The sequence below is a fragment of the Ochotona curzoniae genome, unplaced genomic scaffold (assembly GCF_017591425.1).
Source record: "Ochotona curzoniae isolate NIBS_2020 unplaced genomic scaffold, NIBS_Ocur_1.0 scaffold_1037, whole genome shotgun sequence".
Taxonomy (NCBI): Eukaryota; Metazoa; Chordata; class Mammalia; order Lagomorpha; family Ochotonidae; genus Ochotona; species Ochotona curzoniae.
Genome location: NW_024467083.1, coordinates 17,651,153 through 17,669,082, shown reverse-complemented (window position 1 = coordinate 17,669,082; position 17,930 = coordinate 17,651,153). Strand labels below are relative to the sequence as shown.

Here is a 17,930-nt window from a genome sequence, read left to right as displayed (position 1 = left end):
TGAGTCCCAGTTACTTGGGACTAATTGGGTGCCACCAAAGGAGGAGATGTCACCAGATGGGGTGGGGGGAAGGTTTAGGAACAAATGCTCAGCCAGCAGACTCTGTGGCTTGGAGTGTAGAGTGCAGAGGAATGGCAGGGTGTCTCGGTGGAAATGCTGATATTTGTCCAAGCGCATGAAGTGAGGGAGAGGAAGAGACAATAAAAGCCCCAGAAGGTCTGCCGGCCTGGCTCCTTGGTAGCAAATGTTCTTGCAGGCACTGTTTATTCAAATGTGTAATAACAAGCACCAGAAAACAACATGCAACATCCGCCCCCCACCCCCCCATCTGCAAACATCCCCCAAGGGGGAGACCTGTGATCGTTATGTTGGGGGGCACTTGCACCCAGGAGAGGTCCTACCTAGGTGAGGCCCCCTAGCCAGGTCAGGGTTCACTAGGGCAAATGGCAAGTGCATTGCCCAGCCTCCCACAGCAGCTGGAGAAACCAGACACCATCTCTTCCCTAGGGCCCTGCTAAGCAAAGTGGCAATGCCAGCCCTGGTTGGAGGGGACATAAGTCCTATGAGGACAGCTCTGCCCTAAGCACATGGCCCAGCCTAGCTCTCTGGAAGGCATGAGATGAAGTGGCCTTTCCTCCTGGGTGGCCGTGGAGGGTGAGACCACCGCACTGCCTAAATGGATTCTCTTCCGGCTGAGAACACGCTGGCCTCTTCATCAGAAACAGAAGCTTTCATTGCTCCACTGAGAAATCTGGGCTAATTTTGGGGAAGGTGGGGATCCTTAGCAGGAGTGAACCCTCTCCCCTGTTTGCCTAGCTGGAAGGGGCCAGTTGCTACTCTTGCCCCCCTCCCAAAATGAGATTACTTTATCCATCATATTTCAAATAAATTACAAATACAGACACAGAATCCAAACAAAGTTCCATGAGAAGCTGCTCACAGACCCCCACAGGGGCTGGCTTAAAGGAGAGTGAAGGTCACCCCTTTGTTCTCTGAGCTGTGGGCAGAACTGTCCCCCCTTGTCCTTGAGTAACCATGGGGACAGCTCAGGACAGAGAGAGAGAGGGTGAGCTTCAGACAGAATATTCCTGCCTCATCACCCTTCTCCTTTCCTCAGCTCCTTTCCTCCCACAATCTAAAACACAAAACAAAACCTCTAATTTTTTCAATAAGGGACTCTGGAGCATTTGAGGATGTAAATCTCACACTCACCCCCCCACACACACCCTTCCAACCCCAACACAAACAATGACCAAAGAGGAAATGATTGGCTAGACCCCAGGGTGTCCCTGTGATTGTGGATGGCACCTAGGGAGGTCAGGAAGCTGAAGGGGGCTGCCTCAAGAGAGATTGGTTCAGGGCACATGTACCTTTAAGATAATAGGTGAGTCAATTGGCATTGGGTTGGAAAATAGCTGGATTGTTCTCTCTTCATCCTTCCCTGGGTAGCCCAATAGCCGGGTCAGGCTGAGCCTTTTGAGCTGGGTAAGAAGGCTGGTGTCCATCACCTGGCCAGTCCTGACTCTCAGGGTCCAGTGAGGAGAGATTGAAAGTGGGGTCAGGCAAAGGAGATACACTGAAGACGAATATGGAACTGGGTCCCGAAGTGAAGAAGCACCAATAGCATCGGCCTGCCCTGGACTTGGGGAGGGGACAGAGCTGGGAGAAAGAAGGAAGAGGACGGAGCATGAGGGCAAGGGGACCACCTAGGACATCTCCTTGGGTAAAGAAAAGAGGAACTGGAAGGAGCCAGGATATAAGAACAAGCAGAGAGGAAGAAGACAGGAGCCCATCCCTCCATGTCCTGGGGCTCTGGGGCCACTCAGGCTCCTGGTGGTCCTTTTAGGACCTCCCCAAGCTCCTCTGTGGCCCTGCAGGAATGAAAGGAAGGCTCGGACAGACTTCAGGCAGGATCTGCAATGCCTCAGATCCAAGAGGCTGGGGAAGGGACACGGACGGGAAGATGGAGGTAGTGGGGATGGGAGTGTAAGAACGGGCTGAAATGAAGATTCTCCTAGAGCCAGCACCCCAGTGTGAGGAAGAGAGTGACCACGATAACTGGAAGCAGGAGAGGGAGTTTCTAGAGTGAGTAGAGATTAGAGTTGGTGGGTAGTGCCCCAGCCTGGCAGGAGTGAGTGTTTGTTTTGTAGAGGGGATATTAGAAGAAACTGATTCTGCCAGTAATTTCCCTGGCTTCAGTTTCGTGGACATTGCAACTCAGTTGCAGGTTCCCTGCTCCCAAGTGAGTGCAGACCTCAAAGGGCTGGTTGCTAAGCTAGTCAGCCTCCCTGGTCCACGTGGGGTGTGCTTTGCAGAGGGGCAGAGGGCAAAGAACACAACAGAAGCTCGCTGAGCCCCATGCTGACTGGGGAGTGAGCACAGAGGTTGGATGGATGCCTGTGAGGTGGCCACCCAACACTATGGAACCCTCCACACAGGGCACCAGGGGCAGGGCTGCCAGCTGAGAACCTCACCCCCCCAAATGGGTAGAAATGAGCTACTAGAGCCGGTCTGGGGCTCTGGTATCCTGCCCCACTCTTCATCTGTGACAGAAGCTTGTAGACTGAGGCTATGAGGGCCAAGGAAAGATATCTGGTGGTATGTAAGAAGTCCCGAGCTCCTGCCATCTGGGACTCCAGCAAGAGGAGGGATGGGAAGTCACTGGGAAGGTTGCCTGGGTTTCCATCAGCTGATGCCTTGCCCATCCCAGATGGACAGGGGGAGGGGAAATGGAGGAAGAGGAAGGTCCTGGAAGCCGGAGGTGGTTGAAGAGGTGCTGTCCAGTTCGGGAGTAGCCTGGTGGGGCTGCTTACTGCTTCTCCACGGCTCCCTGCTCAGCTGCGCTCTCCTGGCTGGGCCCCTGACCCTGGTCCTGGCCCTGCCCGTGCCACGGGGTCTCCTTGAACACAAACCAACAGTTTCCAGCCCACAGGAAGAAGTTGATGAAGCCGAAGAGCTGCAAAGACATCAGGAGAGTTTGTGAGTTGGGGAAGGAAGGCGCCAAGGAGATAGGGGAAGAAAGGGAACACAGGGAGCTGGTTACACAGGCAGGGGTCAAAGCCATCACCCATTGAGGGGGCATCAGTCTGTTGAGGAGCATGCCCTGGGATAACCATCACACAGCAGGCACAGCCAGGAGCCAAGAGGCTCCCAGGGGAAGGGACATCAGAGTTTCCTATCCCACCAGGGCCCTATTGGGAGCACCTTCAGAAGTGGGTGTGTCTGGCGCTGTCCAAGGTGCCCCTTTCTTAGGAGCCAGGACCCCAGCCAGGGGAGAATTTACATCCTTATTCAAAAAGTATTAAAAACAAGGGACAGCAGGAAGTGCTGGGGGAAGTATATGAAGAATAAGATGGATGGAGAAATATATGATAAAACAAGGTTTGTAAAATGTTAATGGTATACAGTCTAGGTGGTGAGTATGTGGATATCCAGCATGAAATTCTTTCACATTTTCTGTCATTGTAACACTTTTCATTACAAAATGTTGGTGGGAGGGAGAAGTGACCTATTCTCGAGGCTCCAGGAAGTTCCAAAAGGCTCCCCAATACACCAACCACCAAGTGTTTCAGTTGGAAAGGTCTAAAGCATTTGCAGGTGGCTGAGATGACAGGGTGCAACTGAGAAGCTTCAAGCCTCAGCTATTTCCCAGTTGATGGGGATACAACATTCTAGCAACTGGGGTCGTCAAGTATGTGCATTCCCGCTGGACTCATCACTTCCCCAAAGCCCCTTTCTAGTGAGGAGAGCTCAGTGACAATGAGCCCCTTCTCACGCTGTGTCTACTCCCAGCTGTAGCCCAGCCCCAGCTCTAAATACACACACACACACACACACACACACACACACACACATCAATGGATAGAAGGAGCATTAAGCAGTTACAGAGTACATGGAGGGAGTTGGGGGTGAGAATAGGGCAGAGTGCAGAAAGAGGGACACGTAGGAGGTCAAGTGACTCTTCAACTCCCTCCATCCCCAAAAGTGTTCTCCAGATTAGCCAGGGACCAATTGCCAGCATCAGGCACAGGGCACAGAGGAGCGGTATGCCTCTCAGAACCTGCTAGCTAGGACAGTACCTCCCTGCCACCCCATCGCTGGCTGCAGCGTCTCACCACAGAGATGTTGGCCAGTCCCATGGAGGGTGTGGCCCCGGCACTGCACACTGCTTCCTCGCCATGGCACACAGACATGGCTGCTGTCAGGCTGGATGGCCGTGTGGCCCCCTTGACGTCGGTCAGGCCTTTGCCCCAGGCCGCTGCAGCTACCAGCCAGAAGAAGGTGAAGGAGACAGTCACACAGAAGTCCTGGAAGTGAGGGAGATGAGGAAGAACATGGGACATGCACTCAGCACTCAGCTCCCACCTCCTTCTCTCTTGATGTCATACATAATAAGCCTGAGGTCCGAGGCAGCTCCCTCTTAACCTCTTCTCCAACATTGAGAGCACCAGGGAACCCAGACTGTCGTGGAGAATCTGGTCAGTGCCACCAAAGAAGGCTTCCCATGCAGGCACCTCTGTCCTCTGAACTAAAGTCAGACAACAAGGTATTGAGACAAGACGTAGCTACCACTCAGCCACACCACCAAACCCAGGTGGCTGCAACTCCCCACTCATCCCTCTCAGTGGCAGAGGGCAGGAAACAACGTGTGCCCCTCTGACCCACCTTCCACCTTGTGTGAATGAATGGATAGTAGAGGGGAGTGATAACAAAAGCCAATGCCTGCTGGGGTTAGCTACATATTAGACATCTTCCATGGATCTTATTGTATCTACATTTTAGATTTAAGAGGATTGAGGTTGAGAAAGGCTAAGTCACTTACCCAGGTCATACAGCTACAGCTAGTGAGGGACAGTGGTGGCATTTGAATGCAGGCGTCTCTGCCGCCAGAGGGCTTCTGGTGAGCAGGAGCCCATGACGGGAGATGGATGATGGAGGCGCCACATTCGTGGACTCAGCAAGTCCACCGTGTGGATTCCAACTCCTGTTCCCCAATAACCCCTTGGTGGCTCCACCCCATTCCTGGCCCGGCTTACTCACCACCAGCGGGAAGCGCTTGTTCTCTGTGTAGAGCTTGTGGAAGCGCAGGTAGAGAACGAGGGCAGCCATGGTATAGAAGAAGGAAAAGATGCCGAGGGTCACAAAGAACTCAGCGGGGGCGGAGAAGTCCCCCATGAGGTGCATGGTTTTGGAGGAGGAGTCTTCGTCACAGAGTGGCATCTCATACTCAATCCGGTTCAATCTGCGGGAAGCAGCAAGGTGGTCCTGAACTCGGGCAGCCCTCCCTGCACCTGTCCCAGGAGCCCTCCTGGGCTAGTCTTCCTGTTGAGCTCTCACATGTCCAGAAAAGGGGTAGCGTAGGGATGAGCATGTCTGGATGGAATCTCATGGTGGAGACGTGAACTTCCCTCAACATTCCTGCCAAACCCCACATCCACCTCACCCTAGCTGTTACTATACACTTATTCCTTTGCTCCCTGTCTCTTCAAGGACCCCAGGGGCACTGCAGATCACAGGCACAAAATATGAAGTCGATCTGTTTCTGGAACCCAAATCACAGGTCAGCTTCATTCTGTCCCCTGGAAAAGCAGGGCCACAGGATCCAAAACAAGGCTGCCACCACCTATGCCAGGTCTTACTGGACCATATGCAGAGAGAAACACAAACTGTTATATACAAGGGTCAGAGAGTATAATCTGGCTTCTGATACTGGAAGATTCTGAGCCCAATTCTATTCTCCTGTTAACACTTGAGCTCCCCCCACCTCCCTAAACTTCCAGATGCCCAGGAAAGAGCTTTCTCTTCTACCTCCTAGTTAAGATGCACCTCTGTACATTCTGGTGGGACCAGGTCAACATCCTACACCTGTTATGAAGCATCTAAGCACCTAGAGGCTTTCTTATCGTAAGGTAGACAGAAGACTGCTAGGGTTTAGAATACCCATGCAGCCCTGCCTGTCCAGTCTCCACCCAACCAGCTGGATTCCTTCTGTTTGAGCTCTTGTGTCATGCTATTGCTTGTCTAGGGAGTGGAACGTTATTATAACAAAAAATCTGTCTGTTCCCACCATGCTCTTATCTGATCCATGTGTCTAAAATTGCTACAAAAAGTCCTGGCCTTACAATAATGCTATTTGAATCTGGTGTAATACTCAACAAATGATCTTTTGGTTTCTGGAAGAGGAGCAGGAGCCCCTGAAATTCAGGGCCAGAGAGGCTGTGCTGGGTTAGAACCGTCCCTGCTCACCTGAAGGGATAGCCGAATAAAACGATGATAGAGCTCACATCCTTGGCTTCATTGTTGCAGCGAACCATTGCCCCCGTCTCGCCGCTGTAGGAACCGCAGGACCCAAAGGCGAAAATAGCAAAGAGCTGAGAGAGAGTGAAGCCCCTTTGAGATTCAGAAGGCTTCAGCTGGCCAAGATGAGAAACCACCCCTTGATTCCCAGCAGGTGCAAGCATGGAGGTTGGCAGGGATGAGGGGAAGTGTCAGGGTGTCTTTTTATCTTGTTCCTCCTGGACAGGGACCCCTTGACTTGCATTTGTCTTATGGTCTTAGAGAGATGTATTTCCTGCACAGGGTGCTAGACCAAACAGCCGAGTGAATTGGGTTGATTGACTTTGAGCACTGAGAAAAAGATGAAAAGAAAGGAGAGGCAGTTTCCAATTCTCCCCACTAGGCATAACACTGGGGGCCCTCAGAAGTCTCTTTCAGTACATAAAACCTCTGCTATACAGACTTGGAAGCTCCTAGCTCCCAGTTAGACTTGAAGTTCCTCCTCAAAAAAGAGGAACCTTCAGAAAGAGATTTGTCCATCAACCATGGCTGACATGCTTTTCATTTCTCCACTGAACCAGTCACTGATGCTAACTCCCAGCGAGTCTCCTGCCTCCAGAGAGAAACAGTATAGCTGGTGGCAGGGGGCAGTCTTGGGGAACTTGGGGATAACATCCACTAAGTGTTCAGAGAGGCCATGTTGCCACCCCATGGCCCTGATAAGCTTAATTCCTCTTCTGAAAGCACATTGCCTCCCAGCAGCAGCGCTGGATGGGTCAGTGCTGACAGTTCTGGCTCCAGCCTAGAGGAAAGTACCTTCCACTACTTGCCTTATCAGCCTTCTCTCTCACCCCCACTGGCATTTCCCTTTGTAATCTGTTAGTGCTGTCATTCCCAGTGTTGAAACCCAGAGGTGTTTCAGATCCCTTGAACTGTTTGCTTCTCTACTTTTCATCACGTTTCACTGCACCTGCTGTCTTGAGTGAAATAAAACGCCTTCATCCTGTGATTCTGAAAATTTCTTCCTGGAACACACAGTTTGGTTTCAAAAGGAGGTGAGAAACTGGCACCGCTCATCTTCCACATTGTCTGCTCAGCCCTGGGTTCCCTCGGCTTGCATGGGATGTAACCGTTCTTATTAGGCAATGAGCTTATTCTTTGTTCATTGTGTGTGTGTGCGCGTGCGTGTGTGCGTGCGTGTGCGCGCGCACGCATGTGCATGCACATACACGTGCGCACACACTTCTCTCTGTGACTGGGTGTGCTTCTTTCTCTGACATTTATCCCCTAGAGGACAACTGGTCTACGCACCATCCCTGCAACCCAGAGTCTAGAATAGACTTGTGTGCATGTTATATTGTTAATGCTTGATAGTGCTCTGGTTTGAAGAGCAACCTGAATGAGAAGTATGAAAAATCTGGGTACCAGTTCTTCCCTAATCACTAATTGGCTGGATAACGCCTCTAGTCTCCATATCCTCATCAGTAACACAAGGGATTGGGAGTTTGTCATCCTGCGGCCTTTCTCAGCTTCGTAATGCTCTCACTCTCAGGGTAATATTGTCAGCAAGCTCTTGGCTGGGCTTTCCAACAGCTGTGCCCTGCCCCAGGGGTGTCCAGTGCCACTGCCCCGCCTTGCATTGCCTGGCCTGGCAGATCTCAGTGCTAGAACCGCCAACCTCTTTCTAAAGGTCATAGTGGGCAGGTCCATTCCAAGTGGGAGGTCCATTCCACACATGAGACTTGTCTCCATTTTGAAGAACGCCCATATGTTCTCTTCCTCCCTCTCTCTCTCACCCCGCTTCTCTCCTTCTCCCCCCTGCTTTCTCTCTGATGCTTCAATAACCTGAGATGAATTAAATGTTGGAAGCTGCAGTAGAGAGAGCCCTGTCTGCTGGAGGACTTGACAGAGCTGGAAAGAAGTCACTGGAAACCTCTGCATTAGTATACTTCTTCAAAGGCACAAAAAGAAGGGACAGAGAGAAAGATGTGTCTGCTGGTTCACTTCCCAAGTGGCTGCAACAACCAGAACTAAGCCAGTCTGAAGCCTGAAGCCAAAAGCCAGAAGCTTCTTCTGGGTCTCCCATGCGCGTGCAGGGTCCAAGGCTTTAGACCATTCTGTGCTGTTTTCCCAAACCACAAGCAGGGAGCTGGCTAGGAAATGGAGCAGCCGGGACATGGATCCTGGCGCTGCAGGCGGATCCCTGGCCCCATCACTACTCTTTACAAACCTCACTGGCTTAACAAAAGGCCTTGTCTCACTCTTCCTCCCAGGAATTCTCTAGTTCTCCCTTGGCTGTCTGATTCCTCTTAGACATTTCTTTATTCCTCTTAGCTTCTGGTATCTAGGACTGGCCACAATTAGTATGCCCCATTCCAGGAGCAGCATCCAGGAGGATATATTTGCACCCACTGGCAGCTAGTGAATGGCTCATGGCAAGTGTCTCGAGAAAGCAGATCTGCTATTGCTGGCTTGGGGGCAGTGAATGGTCAGTTATTGAGCTGTCTCTTCCCTAACACCCTCCTTCAGGTGGCCCCAAGTATCCAGAGAGAGATGACTATTACTGAGCAGCAACTATCTATTGGGTACTTTTCTAGGCAAGACTAGTTAGTAGTGACAAAAAAAAAACCCAAAAAACTGGTGTTATGTCATAGTGTATTAAGCTGCTGCCTCAGTGCTGGCATCTCATACAGGTTCTGGTTCATATCCTGGCTGTTCCACTTTTGATCCAGCTCCCTACTGATGGCCTGGAAAGATCAGCAAATGATGACACAGAGGGTTAGGCCCCTGCACCCCGCATGGAGATCTGGAAGAAGTTCCTGATTGTGGCCTGGCCCAGCCCTGACTTTTGTGGCCATTTGGGAAGTAAACAAGCAGATGGAAGATCTTTCTGTTTCTCTGTCTCTCCTTCTCTCTCTGAAACTGTGCCTTTCAGAGAGCAAGAGAGAGAGAGATTGATTTTCTGCCTTCATTACATTCTTTATTATACTATTCAAAAGAGTAGTAGTCAAGCATTGGTGTTTGAAATGTTTTTAAAGATTTATTTATTTTTACCTTGAAGGCAGATTTTACAGAGAGGTCTTCCATTTACTGGTTCACTCCCTAAGTGGCTCCAATGGCTGGAGCTGAGCTGAGCTGATCTCAAACCAGGAGCCAGGAGTTCTCTCCAGTTTTCTCACATGGGTGATGGGGTCCAAGGACTTGAGCCATCCTCTGCTGCTTTCCCAGGTCATAATCAGCGAGCTGGATTAGAAGTGGAGCAGGGCCCAGTGCAGTGGCTGAACAGCTAAAAGTCTTTGCCTTGAACGTGCCGGGATTCCATAACAGCACCTGTTCTAGTCCCAGCAGCCCCACTTCCCATCTTGCTCCATGCTATGGCCTGGGAAAGCAGTCAAGGACAGCCTAAAACCTTGGGACACTGCACCCAGATGGGAGACCTGGAAGAGCTCCTGGCTACTGGCTTGGGATTGGCACAGCTTTGTCACTTGGGGATGTAAGATCTTCTTCTCTGTCTTTCCTCCTCTCTGTATATCTGACTTTCCAATAAAAATTAAAATAAATCTTTAATAATAATAATTTTTAAAAAGTGGAGCAACACCCAAATGGGACTTGAAGCAGCACCCAAATGGGATGTCAATGTGACAGGCAGAGGATTAGCTTGCAATGCCACCACACTAGCCCCACTGTTTATATTTAAATTAATTCAGATTAAATGAAACTAAGAATTCAGTTGTAGGCCAACACCAGCCACACATCCAGTGTACACAGTACATGCCCCTAGCAGGGTCCCAAGGCCCTGGGAAGTGGAACAGCCAAGACACAAGCCAGTGCCCATGTGGAATCCTGGCGCTTGCAAGGTAAGGATTTAGCCGCTGAGCTATCCTACTGGGTCCTTCAAGTCTGAATCTTCAAAGATAAGACCCTCTAAAACCCTTGCATGATAATCCTTTACCAGGATGTCTGTTTAAACACCAGCAGCTTCCATGGAGCCAGGTGACAGTTTGCTCTAGACATGGACAATGGGACGAGTGAGGAGACTCACACAGCTTCCGAGAACAGCAGAGTGAGGATCCCAGCGCTGACCAAGTTTCATTGCACTGAGTTGGAAAGTGGAGTCCCAAAAGATTAAGTGACTTTCCAAAGTCACATTTAGCTAATGTGAGAGCCAGGCTCAGAATTCACATCTTCTGATTCCCTATCCAATGTGCTTTCCACTTTATTCATTCATTAACTCAACACTTACCAAGCTTCTGTTTTATGGCCTGGTGTTATACACTGGAGGATAAAGGACTTAACCTGGGCCCGGCGCGATAGTGTAGTGATTAAAATCCTCACCTTGAATGCGCCAGAATCCCATATAGGCGCTGGTTCTGATACCGGTGGCCCCCCTTCCCATACAGTTCCCTGTTTGCGGCCTGGGAAAGTAATTGAGGATGGCCCAAAGCTTTGGGATCCTGCACCTGTGTGAGAGACCTGGAAAAAGCTCCTGGCTCCTGGCTTCGGATTGGCTCAGCTCCAGTCGTTGCGGCCACTTGGGGAGTGAAACATCGGACAGAAGATCTTCCTCTCTGTCTTTCCTCCTCTCTGTATATCTTTCCAATAAAAATAAATAAATCTTAAAAAAAAAAAAAAAAAAAAAAGGACTTACCCGGCTGTGGGGCCAGTGCCTTGACTCAACAGGCTAATCCTTCACCTTCAAGTGCCGCATCTCATATGGATGCTGGTTCATGTCCCAGCTACTCTATTTCCAATCCAGTTCCCTGCTTATGACCTGGGAAAGCAGCAGAGGATGACCCAAAGCCTTGGGACCCTGCACACATGTGGGAGATTTGGAAGAAGCTCCTGGCTCCTGGCTTCAAACTGGCTCAGCCCCAGCTGTTGCAGCCACTTGGGATAGATCTTTCTTTGTCTCACCTTCTCTTTGTAGATCTACCTTTCCAATAAAAATGAATACATCTTAAAACAAAAAAGAACGAGGAGGACTTGGCTCTTGCTCTCAGGAATTTACACCAAGACAGGGGCTAACATTGTGGTATAGTAAGTTAAGCTGCCACATGGGACACTGACATCAAATTTGTGTGCCAGTTTGTGTCTTTGGTGCACCACTTTTGATTCAACTCCCCGATAACACTCCTTGGACAGCAGTGGAAGATAACCCAAGTCCTGGGGTCCCTGCACCCATGTGGGAGACCCAGATGAAGCTCCTTTCTCTTGGCCCTGCCAAGCTCCTTTCTCTTGGCCATTAAAAGCATTTGTCAATTGAACCAGTGGTTGGAAGATCTCCCTCTGTGTGCGTGTGTGAAACTCTTTCAGATAAATAAATAAATCTGTAAAAAAAAAACAAAGACAGGGCCCAGCGCGATAGTGTAGTGGTTAAAGTCCTCGCCTTGGATGCGCCAAGATCCCATATGGGCACTGGTTCGTACCCCCTTCCATCAGACGGAAGATCTTCCTCTCTGTCTCTCCTCCTCTCTGTATATCCGCCTTTCCAATTAAAAAAAAAATGAAGACAAAGACATATCCCTGCATCATAGTTATGAAAGCTGAAGAAGTCATTGCGTAAGGAGGGAGGGGACTCATCTGGCCCTGGGATGCAAGGCAGAGAAGGACACCCTCTCGCTGCCCCCTCCAATTCCTCCTAACCCTTCACCTTTCTCTGCCAGATTTGCTTCTTTCACTGTGCCTTGTGCCTGAGCCATCCTCCTCACTAATCATTAGCCTCTGAGATTAAAAAAAAAAAAATCTTCCTTCACAGAGACCAGCAATGGCCAAGCACCAGTGGAGGTCTTGGAGAGGAAGGAGGGTTCTGGAATTCTGGGACGAACCAGCCTTCCTCTTCTTGAAGCTACTCTGCTGGGGATGGGGACGATCACGCTCAGTCCTCCTCCTGTTCTTCCTGCTTCTGCTTCTCTTCGGCAAAGATGACAGAATAACCTTCCCCGCTTAAGCAGGAGACTCCACTTTGGTGCTGACTTGCTTGCTGTGATAATCCTGTGTTATTACCAGTTTGTGCAGGGAACCTGGGAGGTAAATTCTCTGCCTGAATCCTCCTCCTCCAATTAGCTCTTTCCAAATCACCCAAAACACTTTTGCTGAAATAACAGATTTTCATGACAGATTTTGGATCAGATCCACGACTTTAGCACCCCATGGTGTGTTATTGATCAAAGGGTGCATCTGCTTAAAGGGAGGACAACTTAGCTGTAAGTGAATGGGAATGATAATGGAGCCACCTGGAGATTCTTTTGTACCTTGCCATTCAATTGAGGACCTTGGAATAATCTAGCTGACAAGTCTAGCTGTGTGGTCTTCAAAAAAGGGAAGGTTTTAAAGGGAGAGATTCAGCAATAAGCAGGGCTGGAACCAACACTTATGAATATGACCTGGAGTATCAGGCTTCCTGTGGTCTTGCTGCATGCTTTGGGATTTATAAATATTGCTTTCTGTCATCCTCCTAGAGCCCACAAAATAGGTCTTAGCCTCATTTACAGGTAAGAGAACTGAGACACATAAAGATTTGATCACCTACCCACAGTCACAGGGCTACGAATCAGAAGTGACTGAGTTTAAACCAAGTCCATCTGATCTCAAAGTTTGACATGTTGCTTTTATTTTTATTTTTTATTAACTCTCCAACAACTTGGCCATAACTCAAGTTATTTCATGAGTTTAGTGTGGACTTATTGAAGCTCCAAGTTATAACTGAGGTGAAATCAGTCTGATTTTGAAAACACTCTAGGAATGGGTGCTTTGGCAAAGTTGTTCAGACATAGCTTTGGAAGTCCACAACTCATAGCTGAGTGCTTGGTGCAAGTCCCTGTTGTTTCTGCCCCAGTGCCCAGCTCATGCACAGGAGATGAAGGAAGCAGGGGATGGTCCTGGGACTTGGGTCCCTGCCACCCACGTGGGAGTCCTGGCTCCTGACTTTGGCCTGGGCCAGTCCCGACTGTCATGAGAATTTGGGAAGTAAGCAATCAGATAGGAGTTTGTTTCTCTCTCTCTCTGTCTCTCTTTACTTCTCTCTTTCTGCGCCTTGCTTTCCAAATAAAAATACAAAAGTATTTTAAAAGTAGACGTTATAAACTCCTGTCGAAGAAAGATTACATTCTTCTCACAAGGATTTCAGTAGCATCTTTGATTCCTGGGGATAATAATAACACACTTTTTCATTTAATATTACAATAGCTGCATGACTGACTTATGAGTCCTTTCTCCCCTTCTTCTGGTGAGGAGCATTTGATCCCACTCAGCAGTGAAAAAATGCAGAAAACATTTCCACAGTCTTTTCTGGTGCTGCTTCCCGCAGGCTTTCATGTGAGCTTACCTTCAGAGATGCCAGGCAAGTGAAACTCATGTCCTGAATGCAGGCTACCCTGGGAGGAGGCAAAAGCAAACCCTAACTCCTCAAGATGCTACCCAGTGAATGGAGGCTGAGGTCAAGATCCACCCCCCAGACCCTGGGTGTAACATTGTGACCAAAGCAGTCCTTGTTTTGCATGTTTCTTTCAGAAGCTGAAGATCCTAAAAGCCAGGCAGGTTTTACTTCTTAGGGCATCTGACTGGGGGGAGACTTGGCATTGCTTGGCACAGCCTTTGCAGAAATGCTGCAGGGGGTTGGTAGTGGCTAGCAGGGTTAAGGAAGGCAGCTTTTGAGACTGTCCCAGGGAGAAGGTTCTACAGTGTAATCACCTCACTGTTTCACCACTCGTCCCTTGATGGTCTGCTTCAAATTTCTGTTAGATCTGTTGGTCTAGTTTAATGATAAAATCGCAGCCTGACATTTCAGGGTCTGCTTCTCTGGACAGTACAGAACAGCTTTCCTAGTTCTAGATGCTAGGTCCTCCTCTGGGCGTTTGTGCAGGGGTGGGTCAAAGCAGGGAAAGAGGGGGTGAAGGAGTGCCTTCAGCCAGGCACTGGTCTCTCGAGGGGCTAGGAAAAGTGGAAAGTCCCTACCAGCCCCTGGAGCGTCCCTGCCTGGCCGGCAGTCCTAACCAGATCTCGCCCATATCCAGAGATAATTCAAATGCACAATGGCCCCTACATTCCACATTTGGATTTCGATCCAAACCATGATTTAGGAGTTGGTGACACGGTGCTAACTCCCGACTCTATGAGTTCAAAGCCCTTGAGATCTCAATCCTGCTCCATACGAATGGTAACTAATTCCCTGGTTGAATCCTGTGCTGAGAGCACATTAATTATGTTATTCACACACCACCCATCTAACTTAAAGTCTCCTCTAAAAGTGCAATTAAATGGCTCCACCAAGTCTTCATGGTGTAAAAACATGACCGCACCTGTCCATATTCTTAATTTCCATCCAGGAGTCCTTGTTCTGAAAGTACTAGTGAAACCACCAGACAGCATTTCCACTACCCCATGTATGACAGAGAGACTGAGGACCTGGGCCTGTGATGTTATTTTCAAGGTTACAGAGTAAGTCTGATGTAGGACCATATTCTAGAATTCCAAGGGATTGAAAGCCTAAGAGAAATGTAGGGAGTGTGAACAACATTTGGTTAATGTTGCGAAATAAAACGAAGCCCCAAAGAAACAGCTTGTCCAAGGTCACACAGCTGGGAAAGGTGGGTCCAGGTGTAGAATTCAGATCCTGGGTTCAGTATTCTAGCCTATGCCATGCACTATATTTTAGCTACGCGGTTATTTATTTCTTTATTTCAATCTTTATTCTCTCCTCTCCCTTCCCCCTTTATTTAATCCTAGGGCCGGGAGCTCCATTCATTTACTCATTCAGTCTCCCAGTCCCCAATTCAGTTACAGGGAACCAGTGACATCCACAGGGAACCCCAAGCTGGGGATGACCTTAGTCTGGGGGGGGGGTGGCCTCTGAGACTACCCCAATATTCCCTACATCCTGGCGGGTTTGGGGGTAAGACAGTTGCCACAGCCCGCTTCTTCCCCTCTTTTGCCCTCTGTGGCTTCCCTCGCAGCGAAAAGCAGACCTCGCCCCCGCGTCCTCCCCCTCCCGCCACCCTGGAGTGGTATGTGCAGGATCAGAGTTCTGGAAAGGTTATGCCCTGGTCCTCTCGCCCGAGTGAAATGTGAGCACCCTGGGCAAAGGCTCCTTGCACATAGAAGGACCGAATCCGGGACTCCGCATGCCTTACTGCTCACCCTCCTGCCACCAAGCGCTGTGGAAGCGGCCGTAGCCCGCCCCTCCCCCGCCCACCTGTCGCCGCCCCCCACCCTTGCGCTGAGCCCGGTCCCGAAGCACCTGCCCAGCCCCCATCGGGCCACATTGCTTCGGGTCAGCGTCACAGCTCAGCTTCCCGAAATAGCCCTGGGCCGGGGCAGAAACTTACCCACTGGAGAACTTTGATGAAGCCTAGCGGCTCCTCCAGCCGCCGCCAGCGTATTCCCTCGAGCAGGCGATCCACCTGCGGAGGCAGAGCCCGTGGGGGGTTAAGGCGCCGGGCGCCGGGGCAGAGGCGGGTTCCCTCTTGCCACTCACCCCGGGGGGCAATGGAGGGCCAAGTTAGAGACAGGCCGGACTTGGGCGGGTCGCAGAGGGGGCGCGCGCAGTACCTGCTGGCGCGGCGACTTGTCCGCCGCGCGGCCGGGGCTCTCCGTCGAGGACATGCTGTCACGGCGAGGCGCGGGCAGAGCGCAGCGGCTCGGCTGCCTCGTCCGGGGGCTTCGCGGGGGCTGAGGGGATGCTGGCCCGCGGCGGCGCACGCGAGCGGTGCCGGAGCAGAAGCGGCCGTCGGCGCGCCGGGATCCAGGCTGGCGGGGTGGGTCGTGGACGGCGCTGCTGCTGACAGCGCTTGCACCGGCTGCGGCCGCCGCTCCGTCCCGCCGGCTGCAGAAAGCCCCCGAGGCCGATTCAAACTCCTGTCAAACTCCGCAGCGCACTTGGCAGCCGAGTCACGTGGCGTGCGCTGGTGGACTCTCCTCCGCCCCCTCCGCTCCCTCGGCTCCACTCGCTGGACGCCTTAAAGGGACCTGTGGTCTCCGCAGCAACTTGGTCTTCAAGGGGGATCAGGTTCCTGGTTGGAGGTGTGTCCAAGACCCGGGCCAGCTGGAACCCAAGGCGGTTCCCACTCTGCAGAAAAGTCGCCAACTGCTGCCTGGCACGCACGGACACAGCGGCTCCTGTTAGATCTTCCCGGGCCGGCTGGGGTTCGGAGCTGCCCTGCGCTAATGTTTCTTTTCTTCAATTCCATACCTCCCAGAAATTAATTTTTTTTCATAAGGCATTATCAGCTTTGAAGTAAAGTTCTAGCATTTACGATGATTGTATCACTGGCTTCCCAAAGCTTCGTGATAAACCGCTTTCCTCTGATTCTGCCTGGAGGGGTATTATTTTAGCACTTTTAATAAAGAAAGCAACTGGACATCTGTGATGTAAGTGGTCCTCTTTTTTTTTTTTTAAAGATTTATTTTTTTATTGGAAAGGCGGATATACAGAGAGGAGAGACAGAGAGGAAGATCTTCCGTCCGATGATTCACTCCCCAAGTGAGCACAACGTCCGATGCTATGCCGATCCGAAGCCAGGAGCCTCTTCCGGGTCTCCCACGCGGGTGCAGGGTCCCAAAGCTTTGGGCTGGCCTCGACTGCTTTCCCGGGCCACAGGCAGGGAGCTGGAAGGGAAGCGGGGCTACCGGGATAAAACCGGCGCCCATATGGGATCCCGGGCGTGCAAGGTGAGGACCTTAACCACTTGCGCCACCGCGCCGGGCCCAAGAGGTCCTCTTTAAACCAAGCCTGCTTCATGTTTTCTCTGACAATCGCCGTTTACAGGAGAGTGGAGGAATGGAGGAGAGCAAGGCACAAAGAAGGGTTTGACAAAACAGACCTTGTTGCATTTTAGTCAGCTTAAAATCGGTCTCTGCTTTTCCACAAGCGTTCGGCAGGAGCGCTGAGGAAGCAGGCGTGGGTATGAAATATTCGTTGTATGAGAATGTGAGGGTAAGGAAAAAACACTTGGGTGATTTGAGCCAGGACGCAGAGGGAGCAGGTCAGATTGTACTTGGTGCTGACCCTATCTATCAAGGGCATCCAGCTGAGACGAGGTAGGAGGAGGGGGCATTGCGCCTTAAAGCTCTCTGGGCTGTTATTTACACGACCACAGACCCACGTTGGTAAATGTCCACTTTTTCCTTTGTTTCATCTAATTTACTCATTAAAAAGTGGATTAAAATGTCTTATAAAATTTGAACCTGTATGTACCGTCATACATTCCCTCTCTCCTGTGGCCCAGAGATAACCACCATTCTATTTTCATACTTTGGTTATATACAAGGAAGTTCATGAAAACTGGAGTTAAAAGATATTTAGTTTGGTGAAAAAAAAGAAGATTGAAATCCATGCATAGTATTTTAGAATCTGCATTTTCTGTTAACTTCTCGAAGACTCCTGGTGTATGTATCCACAAGCAATGCATTGCATTGAAACTCATCAAGCATAGCGTTCCTTTTAAAAAAAATTGTTTTGGAGTTTGGTGCTGTGGCATGGTGAGGAAAACCACCATGGCCTGCAATGCTACCACTCCTATTGGCAGCATTCTGAGTGCTGGCTGCTTCACTTCTGAACTTGCTCTCTACTTGTGGCTTAGGAAAGCAGCAGAGGATGGTCCAGGCACCCTCATAGAAGACCCACAAGAAACTCCTGCCTCCCTGCTTTGGACCTGCCC

At 50.4% G+C, this 17,930-nt stretch overlaps 1 protein-coding gene across 1 annotated transcript; it reads right to left on the bottom strand.

Annotated features, from left to right (window-relative positions):
• Positions 1-2,809: 2,809 nt before the first annotated feature.
• On the bottom strand, positions 2,810-15,876 carry SYPL2 (synaptophysin like 2). Its single transcript, XM_040999067.1, has 6 exons — positions 15,823-15,876; positions 15,600-15,674; positions 6,247-6,371; positions 5,041-5,242; positions 4,116-4,307; positions 2,810-2,956 (listed from the first exon to the last, which is right to left on the bottom strand). The coding sequence occupies exons 1-6, from the start codon at positions 15,874-15,876 to the stop codon at positions 2,810-2,812; spliced, it is 795 nt and encodes a 264-aa protein (XP_040855001.1).
• Between the last annotated feature and the right edge of the window lie 2,054 nt (positions 15,877-17,930).

Coding starts and splice junctions, on each gene's coding strand:
- SYPL2 (XM_040999067.1), bottom strand. CDS start 15,876: ATGTCCTCGACGGAGAGCCCCGGCCGCGCGGCGGACAAGTCGCCGCGC. Junction 15,675..15,822: donor ACAAGTCGCCGCGCCAGCAG/GTACTGCGCGCG, acceptor CTGCCTCCGCAG/GTGGATCGCCTGCTCGAGGG. Junction 6,372..15,599: donor TCATCAAAGTTCTCCAGTGG/GTAAGTTTCTGC, acceptor ACTCTCTCTCAG/CTCTTTGCTATTTTCGCCTT.